General features: G+C 36.6%; 1 protein-coding gene across 1 annotated transcript; it reads right to left on the bottom strand.

The window, feature by feature from the left end:
• Positions 1-605: 605 nt before the first annotated feature.
• On the bottom strand, positions 606-10,978 carry Smp_050740 (hypothetical protein; the record flags this gene model as incomplete). The annotated part of the gene is made up of 7 exons (XM_018796641.1): positions 606-1,158; positions 3,806-4,102; positions 5,683-5,871; positions 6,391-6,527; positions 7,437-7,718; positions 8,441-8,636; positions 10,868-10,978. 7 exons carry the CDS (start codon positions 10,976-10,978, stop codon positions 910-912), a joined length of 1,461 nt encoding a protein of 486 aa, XP_018651763.1. The 3' UTR covers positions 606-909.
• Positions 10,979-16,480: the final 5,502 nt, after the last annotated feature.

The raw sequence follows: 16,480 nt of genomic DNA on the forward strand, positions 1-16,480 counted from the left end.
TTGAAGAGATGAAGTACCAAACCGGTGTTAACAGTCAGTTGCGTGTTTAAACTGTGATCTAAAGTTTACATAATTAAATTATACAACATTTGCCCGCAACCATGAACTCATAATTGGTTAAGGACTTCTTCAAATTGTGATTAAAATTATAATTTTTACCATAAAACATTCGAAATTAGTCAACAGAAAATATGTAACCCATACAAAAGTGACATGAAAAGTAATAAACGAATTCTTTATTTTATAACTTAGTTCTAGCTTTCTTTGATATATCATACAACTTTCACAATTAATTGGATATAACAGTGGCACAAATTTTGATGACTTTTTTTCAGCTGGATACACCTGCATCTTAATGACCATTTAGTGTTCACCACCCTGTTGAGTTATGACAGCCATATATGTACAGCCTATACCGCTTATCAACACAATCCGACGTTTCTTGCTTTTGGCTGGTAAGATTGCGCTAAACAGTAATTGTTACACAATACAGAATGTTAGTTAATTAATATCACCATACAATGCAAACAACCAAAGTAATATAAGAAAACGACTTAAACAAAACACATTTACGTATAATTTTTTAGAGTGGAAATTACACAGGAACGTTTGCAGTTGCAAAATAATGAACAATGAGAAAAAGTGTGAAGACAATACCGATAAGGTAAATTTCCATCGGAAATTACACCATTAAATAAAGATATTGAACTGAGACAAAATATATCCTCGTTAGAATGTATAACAAAGTATAAGGATGGTAAGAAAACTCTATGCAAAGAAGAAAAATAGAAACATGTACATAATGTTAAGTGAAAATTGTTATAACGGTATAAAAAAGAAAGAAAAATTCTGGACAAAATGCAAAATTATGATACATTAAAGCAATAGATAATGCAAAATGGAGTATCATTACTCGGCTCCACTATCTGCATGTGTTGGGTCTGATTCAGATATCCACTTTTTTAAATATTGCCCTAAAAGATCACGTATTTTTTTGATACCTCCAGGTCGGAGCCAGCCATCCACTGGGTCAATTTCAGTTCGCTCAGGTACTTCTTCTAACATCGCCTGTACCTCAGGAATCTCTATATCTGAGAGACAATAACGGACTTGATGTGTAGTTGGCCAGTTATTAGGTCCAAAACGATAATCTGCAACCTAAATAACAATAATTTTAAAGGACAAATAAGGTTATAATTCCATATGAAGTAGCAAGTATTTTAACGGGAAAAAAAGAAATCTACGATGAGCAATAGATAATGGGTAGTCACGAGGGGATGGTTAATTACTTTGTTTTACGAAAGCCAATACTTAACAGGAAAAATTCAGTGACTCCGACTTCTTATAGTATAAGACATAGTTCATTTTGCGATTCCTTTAAATTACAAATAAAAGGATGTCTGTATCGGAATACCTCTGATTTAAATACAGATCTTCATTAGAATCGGCTGTAATATATTGGTTAGAATACTGTTGATCTTATTACTTCAGCATAAAATGGCTGGTAATTTTGTTATCTATAGATGCTTTTCAGGAAGACCTATAGACTCACCTTATGAATTTTTTATTTATTTTATTTATTTATTTATTTAAACACATAAATATTGGTACAAAAAGCACCAGATAAATATGCGCCTCACAAATCTCATTTGATTTGTGTGAGGGCTGTGATACTACCCAGGTGCTCAGACTGAAGCAGGTGGTTTTCTTAGGGGGCCACACACGGAGCCTTTGACCTAAAAGTCTGATCCACAAGGCAGTGGAGCATCGTGAGGAGATGCAGTCCCATGGTAGCCGGTGACCAACAGTTGGTTCATACGCCATTCGTTCCTTCAGGATACTGGAGCCCATGTGCACCATTGGTTTAGAATCAGGGTTTTCCAACTCCCCTAGGTGGACCCTCCATGTCCACCAACCCGGTTAAAGCGCCGGACATTCGCTCTTCGTCCTCTCACTTTCGTAAACAACAGTAATGTCACGAGAAGGCAGTGAGTAGGACTTCCCTGGCAGAGGCTATATATTCGCGTGGCCATATGAGAGCATTTCGAGAGGGAGAGCGGACTCTCCCCACTCTCGGCCGTACCAGGGCATTTGGGGGCATGTTCCACCAAACATTCAGTTATGTGGGATAGTGAGAATTACATTTCATAGTTCACTTGATTTCTATTGATAATGAGAAGACCCAGTTTAATGCACAGAAAATACATGTTGAATGAACAGTAACAAAAATACCTATTAAGATGAAAATATAAGTAACCTGACAAAGACATTAGGTTGTCACAGCCTTCCTTAGTTTAGATACGAAATCTAAGTGGTTGGTCTCATTGCTAGCCATTACCAAAGCACACAGTTATGAAGTCAACTCTAACAGATTAGAACGTGTGTGTATTATTAAAACTAAACACACTAAGTAATCATATATTAATAATAAAATTTTATTTAAAATTTACTAATAAAATTTTCGCTGACTAAAAAATCTAACAACTAAATTTTAATACTACAAATGAAAAGGAAAGACTGACATCAATAGCGTTTAAAATATCCACATTGTATAAGAGTAAACGCTGACAGATGCGTTTCCAGTAAGGACCGGGGTCACACAAGGCTGTCTACTCTCCCCCCTCCTCTTTCTTCTGGTGATTCACTGGATTATGAAAACCTCGACATTGAAAGGGAAGCACTAAAAAATACAATAGACATCTCAGAATCAATAAGACGATTTGGACTTCCCAGATGACCTAGCCCTCCTATCTCATACATAAAAAGACAACAAATGTAGCAGCAGCCTCTGCATCAGTAGGACTGATCATACACAAGATAAAAAACCAAAATCCTCAAATAAAACACGGAAAACACCAACCCAATCACACTTGGTGGAGAAACTTTGGAAGAGGTGGAAACTTCCACGTGCCTGGGAAGCATCATCGATGAACTGGGGGGATCGAATACGGACGTAAAGGCAAGGTTTGGCAAAGCAAGGACAGCATTCCTACACTGATGAACATATCAAACCGAAAACGGCTGTTAACCAATATGAAAGTCACTATCTTCAATACGAACGTCAAAACAGTTTTACTGTACGGAGCTGAAACGTGGAGAACTACTACAACCATCACCAAAAAGGTACAAGTATTTATGAACAGTTGTCTACGCAAAATACTGAATGTCCGTATGCCGGATACCATCAGCAACAGCCTTCTGTGGGAGAGGACAAACCAGCCTCCAGATAAAGAGGAAAGACGTTGAAATTGAATAGGACATACATTGAAGAAATTACCAAACTGCATCACGAGGCAAGCCCTAACTTGGGATCCTGAAGGGAAGCGGAAAAGAAGAAGGCCAGATAACATATTAAGCCGGGAAATAGAAGCAGATATAGAAAGGATGAATAACAAATGGAAAGGATTGCCCAAGACAGGGTTGGATGGAGAATGCAGGTGGGCGGCCTATGCTCCTCCACGAGGGGTAACAGGTGTAAGTAATAAGAGTAAAAATGTAGATTTCGAATCATAGTTTAAACCTTGGTACAATACAATAATATTAAATGAAATGCATAAGATTTCGCATTCTAATAATTCCCAGTAATTTTAAATTGAATTCCTTATGTTAGTCCGAGCATCCGGATAGCATTTATTAACCTTCACACAAAGTGTGACTTAAAATCAACGATATTAGTATGCCTTTAGTGAATGAAATACATTATTAACGTTAAAAAACCGTACAAAGCAAAGGCAAATAAAAAACTATGTTTTATCTTTTAGTGCCCCTCCCGAAAGAAACATTCAAGCGAAGATATAAAACACACCTTGCCTAAACTTTTTTGTATTCTGTCATCAGCATCGTCATCCTCAGCATCATCAATAATAGTCTGATCTAACTCATCATTTCCATCGTAGTCGATATTATCTTCTTGGGATTTCTTCGAGCTATTCAAAAGTTCGTCAAAGAAACTATCCTCCCTGGAATGTACAGATTCATAAGATTTACGACAATCCGCTAAAACTCGTTTATTCGCATCCGTGCATAGCATTCGTTTCCTTGATGAAGAATGACATAATAATTTACGTACAACCATATAAGCTTGTACTCGAAAATCAATTACCTAAAATATAAAAAAATATGTTTGCAAGATATACAAACAGTCTAACTGGTTAAGTCAGGTGGGTATTTACAAAACGTGAGTTTTATTTCACATAACTAAAGAGTCAAACAGAAATAGGTGGTGTATCAAAATCGTAGAAAAAATTCGTATCTTGGACGGATACTTTTGATTGTGTTATGGCGCTTAACCAGGACGGTTTGACTTAAAAGACTTCACTAATATACACAACAGTATTTTAAAGTTTTACAAGCGTAATGAAATTCCGTTTATTTGGAAGTGAGAGGACTTCCACAACACAAAACAATTAATTTGTCTCGTGAAGTGTATTTACTAGCAAGCTGTGGAAATCTATGTCATATCTCAATCATTAACCAACTGCCCAATAGAAGGAAACTGAATGAATAATGTAGAAGATAGATGATCAAATTATTGTTCGCAGATTATTTTATTTATTTAAACACATAAACACTGGTACATAGGGGAACCAGATACATATGCGCCTCACAAATCTCATTCGATTTGTGTGGGGGCTGTGATACTACCCAGGTGCCCAAACTGAAGCAGGTGGTTTTCTTAGGGGGCCACACACGGAGCCTTTGACCTAAAAGTCTGATCCACAAGGCAGTGGAGCATCGTGAGGAGATGCAGTCCCATGGTAGCCGGTGACCAACAGTTGGTTCATACGCCATTCGTTCCTTCAGGATACTGGAGCCCATGTGCACCATTGGTTTAGAATCAGGGTTTTCCAACTCCCCTAGGTGGACCCTCCATGTCCACCAACCCGGTTAAAGCGCCGGACATTCGCTCTTCGTCCTCTCACTTTCGTAAACAACAGTAATGTCACGAGAAGGCAGTGAGTAGGACTTCCCTGGCAGAGGCTATATATTCGCGTCACCATATGAGAGCATTTCGAGAGGGAGAGCGGACTCTCCCCACTCTCGGCCGTACCAGGGCAGATCTGAACAACTGATACAAAAACAGTCTGAGATCACTGGAAATATCTACGTGAATACTACCGCGTATTAAGTGACAGCCATATCTGCCTTCATACTATGGTAGACAACGATCTAATCTGGACAACTACATCATAAATAATAGTACCAAAATGAGAGTCGGTAATAAAGAAGCAGATATCAAAACCACCATTTAGACAAACTCGGTACATTAGTTTGATGTAAAGCTAAAGGTTGTTCAGTAAGTTACAGGAAAGAACATGAGGAAATGAGATGTCGAAGAAAAGTAGTTGCACTAACCATTCCTATCCTACTTTAATTAAAGAGTTGCTAAATAACATCAAAGTCAGTTTAACTGTTACAGGGTACACAAACTTCTTGGGTGAAGATACTAATGATTAAAAGAATATCAATCCTAAAATACAATATTCAGTTTAGACCAAACTACGTTTGTGTAAACCATACATGTCCAATTAGCTCACAGACTTAACAATCATGCAACTAAAGTTACAAATAACACTCCAGGCATAAGACATTACATAAACTGATAAAAACAAAATATAGTTTACGAAGAAATATATGAATATGTAAATTAAACATATCTTACTAAATAACTCATAAACATACTTGATAACGGCGAGCTTCGGGATCTTTGCGAGGATCGTAACCATACCGGACCCAAGCTCGACTCCATGGTCCACGAATCATATAGTAAGCTACAGAAGGAAGTATCTGAGTAAAATAAATCAATCGAGTATCTGCAGGCATGTGGTAAGCCAATGCTGGACGCATCCAAATCGGTCTCTCATCGAAGAGCTAAGTGAATAAAACATTTATTTATTAGGCAGGATATTTATAGCTCAACAAAAGCAGATTGAATGAATTATCCAAGCATGAAGTTTGAAAGTAATTGAATCACTAAATTATAGTTCAATGAATATGATTGAAGTTTACTTCATAGGCATGAACATAAACAGCTTCTTAGGGTAAACTTTCAAGATCACAACGATAAAATCACATTGCATTGATAGATGAAACAAAACAGGTAACCATACATAAAGCAAGCTGTCAAAGTTAGAAGAATTATTTATCCTAAATTGTATTATTAAACCCAACATTAACTAAAATTATAAACTGCTTACCTTCCTTTGCCTATTAACTGCTTATAAGCTGGCTAAAATGGAACTAGGTGACAGTAACATAATGATAAAGTATGTTTAACATATTTAAAAACCAAAGATTTCTGGTGAATACAAAGGTAACCTCCGTAAGAGAGAATACAACAACTTTCATCGAAATTTAAATTGAAACAGTAAAACCAAATATAGAACACACTTTTTGAATTTCATCCTTTACTTGAATAGCAGATAGTCCAAGATTTATTACACGTTGTATGGCTCCAGGCCTAGGAGAAGTAGGAGTTACATCATCCAAGTTCACTAGATACCCAAAAGTCGGTCGAGCCTTTCTTGCTATAGATGATAACAAGAAAAATAACTCACTACAATTAACTTAACTCAAAATAAGCATAGAGAACATAGTAGTGAACAAAAAATGAATACCAAAAGCAAATGCAAGGTGTACAGACACAGTCAATTTTTCATTTATACATCTAACAACCATCTAATCAAGCTAAATTAAATAATATGAAACTTGTTTATGTCTATTGTTCAAAATGCTTTAATCTAGGAGTGTTTTAGAGTTATCAATTCGTAACAAAAACGTTTGGTGACCAGACTAGGTATTACCAAAGGTTTCTAACTTGACCTCTAAACTGTCTCGTTAGTCATCGATCCGCATGTTTCATCTGTTTGATTTATTCAGTTAATAATACAACAATAACACAATCTACTGTTGTGAGATCTTTGGAGATCACAGAATAAGTTTGGTGACTAAGTGTTGATAAAAAATCTATCACATGATGGTGTCTGAAGTTTATTGGTAATTATCGGGGGGTACTAAACAATTTGCAGAGAATTTTACATTGTAGACTGTGAACTGTAGAGATTAAAACCATAATTATTTTAAAAAACGCGGATAATGAATGAAACTATTAACGGATGACAAAAGGTAGAAAAAAACGTCGCTGGGAACATCTCAATAACTGCTAGAGGAAATATAAAATATTCAGTATAGAAGGCCTGGCGATAATTAAAAGATTAGGAACCTATTCAATATATACGGTGTGTAACGATTCACAGGATCCTGAATAAGGTTATGTGGATTATAGGTTATGCATGACTTAGAAAATGGACTTAAGAGAAGTGGAATTCAAAACTATGACAAAAAGTTGGCATCGGTGATCTAAAGCCATCTGAATTTGAATAACTTATATCTTTGAAAAATACTCGAACAAAACCAAAAAGCTTCAGACGACTTACAAACTGGGAGTTTATGACTCTTTTCTTCAAGTTGAATGTACTCAGTCGTGCGATAACGAGGAGCGAAATTGTAAAAACTTGGGGTATCTTGGCGACTAAACAAGACCGGTGGGAGATACAACGGCATATCACGAGATAAATAAGAATCAATCATTGTTGTTGGATCCTTGATTATGAGATCATTGTAGAATATTTTATAATTAGGTGGAATAACTTTAGATCCTTCACTTTTATCTGTAGTCGGAACACGCTCAAATGGACCAAACTGAAAATCAGCCATGGCTAAATTATGAAATAAAAACAGGTTCTGTGATAAATATGAAGACAATTACCGGAAAATAGGTTTAAAAAAATCCGGGAACATGATAAAAGAACAATTATCACATTGCATTCACCAACACATTAATTATTAACCGCATATAAAACATAAAATAGGGACTAAATTTGCAATGCATTCATTTAATTTATTTAAAGTTGCTCAAATAATCAGTAAATTTTGCTTGTGTTTAAATTAATAACCGAAGCATCGGTATTTCGAGTTATTTATCAATATTTGGCATATATATATATATATATATAGTCTGCTTACTTAATAATTATCCAATTAGAATGCACATAACAATAGTCTATAAATAATTCCTCGCAGTTATCATTCATTTATTCTTCGTCAAGTTATAACAGTAAACCATACGGAAAAATTGATGGAATAAGCTGGATAACTTTAAGAGCTTTATCCGAGTCAACTTGGAGTTTTTTGACAACCAAATGAGAGAGAATAGGACTCTTAACTACTCCTTCCTATCTTTCTCCCAATTAAAATGGTGTTCCGGTGTGCGATGACTTTCCGAACTGTGCGCCCTATTTGATGAGACCAATAGGAGTAGGAAAATAATACAAATCAGGAATTAAAAATAATACTACGAACCATATGATTTGAGGACGAACAGCGGTGAGGGGGGAGTTAAAATTAATAATGAACTGAACAATTGAAACAATATCCATACCATCGAATTTATAAACCCGAGTTACGCGTCCCAGAATAACAGGAACTAATTTGAGCTTGCCTGTTACCTTGTTCCTAAGACGTTGAATACGTATGACAAATGAGTTGGACGAATGACCATCTCCACAAGCAGGCTTTGAATACACCATATGCGGACGAAAAGTGAGATTTAAACGACGTTTGTCGTCAGCGAATACCTAAAAAATAGAAAGACAATACTCTACACATAGCTATGAGACAGATACAACAGAGTAGCGTTGTTAGAAAACCAAAGACATATACAAACAAAAACAAGATGTTAAATATTACTACCAAATATGAGTAGACTGGTAGAAAATAAATAGAGTACTGAAATGCCATGATAAGCAGATAAAGAACAGAATCTATCCATTTCATCACAATTAACTTCTGTTCTGTAAGACCAATACATAAACAGAGTTATGTACGTCTGAAAGTGCAAATAATGTGGGAATTAGGAAACAAAATCAGCTTCCTATGTGGTTAGATTATAGAAAACAAATAAACCAACTGTAAATCTTTTTCTAGTTAATAGAAATCAACCTAACATGAACTGGTGGAAACGGGAAGTAATTTGTTAAGTTATGCCAAAGTGTACCTACAGAACGAGTGACCGTTGTATAGAAAAGTGAAAACGGCCACTCAGAGTGCAAAGGTTTATAACAATATTATCTATGAAATCGCTCTCGTGTATATCAGATACTTTATTCCTTCATAAGACGTAAAGTTAGGTTAAAGCCCCAAAATGCCCTGGTATGGCCGAGAGTGGGGAGAGTCCGTTCTCCCTCTCGAAATGTTCTCAGATGGCCACGCGTATATAGCCCCTGCCAGGGAAGCCCTACTCAATGCCTTCTCGTGGCGTGGGTGTTTACGAAATTGAGAGGATGAAAAATGAATGTCCGACCCTTTAACCGGGTTGCTGAACACGGAAAGTCCACCTAGGGGAGTTGGAAAACCCTGATTCTAAACCAATGGTGTACACTGGCACCAGTATCCTGAAGGAACAAATGGCTTATGAATCAATCGTTGGTCAACGGCTACCATGGGACTGCATCTCCTCACGGTGCTCCACTGCCTTGTGGATCAGACTTTTAGGTCAAAGGCTCCGTGTGTGGCCCCCTAAGAAAACCACCTGCTTCAGTTTGGGCACCTGGGTAGTATCACAGCCCCCACACAAATCGAATGAGATTTGTGCGGCGCATATGTATCTGGTTCCCCTTTGTACCAGTGTTTATGTGTTTAAATAAATAATAAATAAATAAGGTTAAGGTAATACCTAGACACTGAAAAAGCAACATTTATCAAACAGGTCACTAACACTGTTATTTTTAATACTAGCATAAAATAAAACGTTTTATCAGAATAATATGTATGAACGACTGATAGCATAAGTACAATGTTTGAATTTCACTTGTATAAAAATGACTGAAAGCCAAGGGTACAGGACATCAGCGAAGCCAATCCTACCTAATGATTGTGAAACCTGACCCCTTCGAGTTAAGACCTCAATCAAGTAGTCGTGACACATTGACAGATGAGTCCTATACAGAGTTCTACAACACGGCACCAAGTCAGAAGCTACAAGATCCGTTTATCCCAAACCAATTCCAAGTTTAGAATCCGTTCATTTGCTAGGGTTCTGGAAACTTAGTGTGAAATGCTAATATACTGTACATAAGCTTGGAACTAACAGATGTGAGTACTACCCATTATCCTTGTTACCTCACGTTCTATGACACAGGATGATGAAATAGCATCAGCAATGTTTAGATATCTCCACATGAAGAAAATTGTAATGCGGGATTTTAAGTGAAATGCGGAGACAACACAATGTCTTTTACGAGCGTTTTTTATTATCCCACTAGTCCGTTTTTAAGTGTATAGTAATAAGGCGGAACTTAGAATTAAAGTATCTCGTCAATCAAGATACATGACACTAGATAGCGGCTACTTCTTGGCAGCTACAACAATCGAGAACAAAAAAGTGGTAGTGTAGATCACTGTTTATTATGTTTACGCCTCATAATTAGACTAAGCATGAACAACTCTCATTTACAAATGTGTTTGTCTCTCAACTCTGAAAATAAAAAAAACACATGATCCTAAGTTACCTGCAGACAACGCAGATTTTAAAGATAGTAGACCAATAGCTTGTACAATTGAGGGCCAAATACGATATGAAACAACTGCCGTTTATTATTAGCTAAAAAAATGGTGGGCAAAGTAAAGTATCATATATGCGGCGATATTAACAGTTTTAATTTATGACGCTATTATGTGCGACTTTATGTTGGACGCTTACGGAAATAAACTCGTCACAGATGTAGTTAACCATGACCAAATTAAAATAAGCATCTACACTCAAAAATGCTGTGTAAACGTTGAAACTATTATCTAGAATATAACATACCTCAGATATTTGACTGAGTCCACCAAGCATTTCAATAGCAGTCTCTACATTGTTTACTACTGCCGGGAACTCAACACCATAGAATGTATGACTTGGAAACGTTAAATCCATTTACATATGCGACCGTCAAAGTAGGCAATAAGCGCTTAGCCAGGGATTTAATACGTAAACTAATGTCCGATATTGTGACGATGACATTCGTTCTGAAAATATATTGGATGTGATCTGAAAGTACATTAAGTGGTTTCAAGTATAAAGTATAGTTTAAAAGCTTTAAGAACAAATATGTTGTTTATGATTTAGAACGCTAAATAATAGGGATAGAGCAGCTCTTTAAGTTGACTGAAAAAGGGAGAACATGCCGGGCGCGACCTTGAGCAACCAGATCGCCCTCCAGTGCTTTAAACCTTAACACGATTATGTTAAAATAGAGAGAAGACTGCTTCTGAAGAGCTTTTCGAGTGGTGGGAGACGATTTTATGATAATTCCAAAAGTTCGCAAGGTGTGGGCACTCGATGATTCAGTCATTTGTTTCACTAGCTTCAAAGAGTTTGGTTACGGGATAGCAGATGAATTCAATATATTCATCTCTTTCTGCCTGAAACTCGTGATCTGTGTGCACCATGATACTAATGGCCATCTTCATATAATGACTGAGACCCAATACCTTTAGCTTCAAACGCTTATAACGTTTTCAGGTTTCCAACTGAGATCTATACAGAGAATTTAAACATCTAGAAACTGTTTCAAAGTGTAATAGAGCCATTAGGAAGTTGAAAACTTCTAAAGCGTTATGGATAGTCTGAATATAATGTGTTTTATCAATCCTACGTCGATCTGCAATTAAAAGACGGATTTAGCTTTGTTTTTATCCATATATCAACCACCGCTAATAATGATGTCTGAAGCATAGACTAATAGTAATATTTCCGATCTAAATATATCTCTTGATAACTATTTACTATATGGAAGTGATAGATTGAAAGGATGAAGTGGAGGATTCCTTATTTACGCTCACTCTAGCCTAAACTGACTATTATGTGATATGCCTGAACTAAACAAACAAAGGATTCGGTGTGGATTGTTTTAAAGCAATCGAACTCCATTACCTTACTATTCGGCTGTGTCTACCGTCAACCTAACGTGTCAGCAGGTGAAATAGCAGAATTATCAGAGGTACTCACACTAGCATCATCCCTTCCATTCACAGGCAAGCTCATTTTTGGTGACTTCAACATGCCTGAAGTTTCTTGGTTTTCAGTCAAGGCGCCGAAACGTTATGAACCATTTATCGAATGTCTAGAACTAGCACAGTGGACTCAATATGTTAGTAGCCCTGCCAGACATCAGAATATCTGGCACCTAGTGCTTACCAGTGGCCTCACCCAAACACTGTGTATATTAGAAAAAAGGTCTCCAGTTAGTGACCATAACACTGTCATATGCAGCCTTGATATAAAAACCGCAGACGGTAGACTTAAAACTGTAACATTTCGTAGAAACTGTCGCAAGATTGATTAGAATAGCTCTCACAATTACCTAAGAAGCACTGATTGAGGGACCTTCTTGACTGTAAACAAAAACGACACACTAACCAATATATTTTATCACAACATCAGAAGTATCATCAACAAAATCGCACCTTCAGAGTACTGGAGACCTAAGTTTTCTAAAGATTTCTATATACCGGTCGGTACACGAAGACGTCTGCAAAGACATTGTACTCGCTTCCACAATTTTAATGACTTTTCCTCTTTAGTAACGATGACAGAAATACTTGTCTGAACAGAAGTAATAAGTACACAAAAAACAGTCGAACAGGAAAAATGTGCTGTTGAACTCAATAATAACTCTTCTGCACTCACCATACTCTTTCAAAATAAACCTAAACGTTCTCAATCGATAGGGAACATATTTATTGAAGACAAACAAGTATACAAAGATCCTAAGCTTGTTATGGAACTATTTAGTGAGCACTTTTGTTTCTCATTAACTGATGGAGAATCACTGAATGATTCAGAACTAATCTCAGCACCTCCCTGTGAGGTTACTAATGTAGACTTCAATTTACAAAATTTCTCTAAGGCAATTAGTACATTGAAACACTCCTACACTGATGGACCAGATGGTATTCTGGCTAGTATGCTAAAACATGGAGGTGATGATGTGTATGTTTTATTACTCAAACTATTGGCGATATCACTTTCTACAGCGCGTTACCCTACTGCCTGGAAAACTACACATATCATTCCCAAAATTAAAACAGAACCTGAAGAAAATGTTGAAAACTAACGACCCATAAAGATAACTTCCGTGGTTTTTATAGTGATGGAAAAAGTAGTTAAGACTGCGATAGTCCAACATCTAATTACTAATAATCTCATCTCAGTCTCCCAGCATATATTTGTTAGGTCCAGGTCATGTGATACATACCTAGTAGACTACATGAATGACATAAATCTAAAGCGAGACAACGGACTCCTTGTATCAATCCTATTTTTAGACTTTAAAAAAGTTTTTGATAAGGTCCCACACAAAAGGCTTCTAGTCAAACGACGGCCCTTCGGGATTAACAACCCACTCTATTCATGGTTTGTTTCATTCTTAAGGGAATGTAAACAAATGGCAAAGTACAACGACTGTCTCTCATCACCTAGACCAATAACTAGTGGCGTCATCCAGAGAAATTTATTAGGTCCACTTTTGTTTCTCATGTATATAAACGATATATGTAACATCATAAAATCTGGGAAATCATACTTATATGCTAATGAACTCAAAATAGTATACAGCTATAAGTCTGAGGCTCTAAGTGAAGGAGTATCCCTTATTCAAGATGATCTCAATAACCTAACTATCTGGAGCGAAAAGTGGCAATTACCATTCAACCTCAACAAATGCGGGATCTTGCACTTTGGAAAGCACCCCTATGAACCTCAACTTTACTGAAATAAAAGTAAAGTCCAGACACTTAATTCAGTACACGACCTAGGAATTAATTACACAGGAAGCCTAAACTTTAAAGCACACGCCCCCTCTATTATTTCTTAAGCTAGACGTCTAATTGGCTTCATTACGACAAATCTCTTCACGACAGAGGCTAAGCTTACCCTTTACAAAATATGTGTACGACCTTCCCTAGAATACAGCTCTTTTATCTTCTCTGATATGAATACCACCGACAAAATAATAGTAGAAGATGTTCAAAGACGCTTTACACGCCAACTGCTAGGAAGTGACTCCACTCTCGATTACACAAGTAGATGTAAGCACCTCTCTTTAGAACCTTTATGGCACCGTAGGTTAATGAACAATCTGATATTTCTCTACAAAGCAATAAATAGACTGTCATTCCTAACCTCCTGCCCAACTATGATCAATGACCCAGCCTACAGACTAAGAAGCAATGCATATACACTATTTACCGTAAAACACCAAAAACAAATGCGTTTTGTTACAGTTCAGTATAGTTTATTGTGGAACAGGTTGCCAATACCTAACGGTAACTGTGACACTTTTACCAAATCTAAAAGGCTAACAACCTTGTTACTAGACTCTAAAGAGCTTCATCAACTATTCCTTGAACTCCCGCCCACCAATGAGGCACTTTATTTTGGACCGCCTAATATCTATGTGGAACAAGAATATAACGAACACCATTGTTATTAGTATGAATATAACCAAATTAGAGAACACATGCTTTATCCTGTCCCAATATTTATTAATTATTAATCATGGCCTACTGCTCCTAACCCTCATTTTCAGATTCCGAATCTCTCTAATGGTTAAAACAACATTATTCTTCCTGAGTGTCATGTCCTTTTATTTTATTTTTCCTATTACAAGTAGACAGATAACTCACTAATCTTATGGTTGCTGATCAACTAAGGCCAATCAAAAAAAGATCAAAATGTCCTAAATTCTTGTGGGTTGCTCAATGTTTTACGTTTCTGAGTTTCTGAAAGTCTTAGAATCTTCTACACTTTCATATCCTTTGATTTGCCGTTAGTTCTTACCATCTCTTAACCACATATAATCTGACCTATCTTTTATAGCTTATACCATTAATCATCTTCATAGCAGTGTGATATACTTAGTGGATTTCTAACCCATAATACAAATGCTTAATCCATCTGATTCGCTTGTGACATGGAACTAGTATACAGAGAATTCCAACTATGGGCCTTGATTGGAGAAATATTCATACAAATACATATGTGTCGACAAATGCATTTGTGGAGAGTTCAAGAAGTAACATAAAAATAAAGATTGTTTGGTACAGAAGAATTACGGAACTTTTACCGGCATGATCGATATGCCTTTCGTGCTCCGTTCTCGAACAATGTCAGGAAAAAACTAGTTAAGTCTCAATGTATTGCGCTCAACCACTTCAATATTCAACAAGAGGAAAAAGTCTTACTCCCACATGACATGACATCAGAGTTGTTAACAGATATTCTATCCTGGTTTTCCTTACTCTCAACATATCATTCGAATTGACGAAGGCTCTAACAAGATTTTAATCAGAAGACTCGAGTATAACTCCCATAAATTTACATGAAATTAAGAGGCTGCGTAGCTCGTTATTGAAGAAAATGATTGAATAATACCATCAACAGTGGAGGCTACTCACAGATGGATAATTCACTACTTCGAGTGTGAATATGCTCATCGGATGTTACTTAATATGGGGCTAATATATGTAACCGTCATACTCCAAGGTATCAGAATTCATTATGGTCTCTAGTCTTTATGATTTCCCGTCAAGCGTGGACTACTTCTAGAATAGTGAGCGATACAGTCAGTTACAATAATGACGCCATGATTAAGACTAAAGTGAATGAAGTGTCCGAGAAGTGATATTTTACACCGAAAATGGAGGAGTTCCCCGAAAGACAATGTAGCTTATGTCCGTGTTTGCTTTGTTTCCTTCTGTTATACCCCATCCCTCCAAAGACTAAAGAAATTGTATTCACTCCAGAAGAGAATCCAAAAATAAGGCTCTCTATTCCAGGATCTGTTGACAAACGTCGACTGTTGATTCACACATGCTAGTGGTTTACTTGTTCTCGTCCTGTTCTATCCATAGATCATCGAGTTCCGATTCAAAGCAAGGACAGACAAAGATGCTATATTCTGCTGTTGTTGGATTATTTAAAAAGGGTTGGTCTATTCGTGAAGCTAAATAGTTCAGTTTCAGGTCGATAAAATTAGATGAGAATATTTGAGTGTTTTATTTCAGGAAATCGTAATAATCGCACATTAATAAAGAGGAAAACATCGTTGTTCACAAACGTTATTTTCTCCACAGCTTGACTGGAGATCCAGATACTTTTAATTTATCGCACATCTCCCCCTTAAGCTCATTGTGTGTCTGTCCAGTTCTATATTGAATATAGACATAGCGTGATCAGGAATGTACTAATGACTACGAGAGTTAACTGTGGACGTCGGAACAGACTTACCAGAGTCTTAAAATCCTATTTGGTCAAGATATCGGTTGTGCATTCATATAAATGGCACCTGAAGTTCGAATCATCTACTTGACAACATTCTTAATCATAATCATAGTGGCTGATTGAAAATGTGTTCCACAATAATAAACAGATTCC

Source organism: Schistosoma mansoni, chromosome 4 (genome assembly GCF_000237925.1).
Source record: "Schistosoma mansoni strain Puerto Rico chromosome 4, complete genome".
In the NCBI taxonomy this organism is placed as follows: Eukaryota; Metazoa; Platyhelminthes; class Trematoda; order Strigeidida; family Schistosomatidae; genus Schistosoma; species Schistosoma mansoni.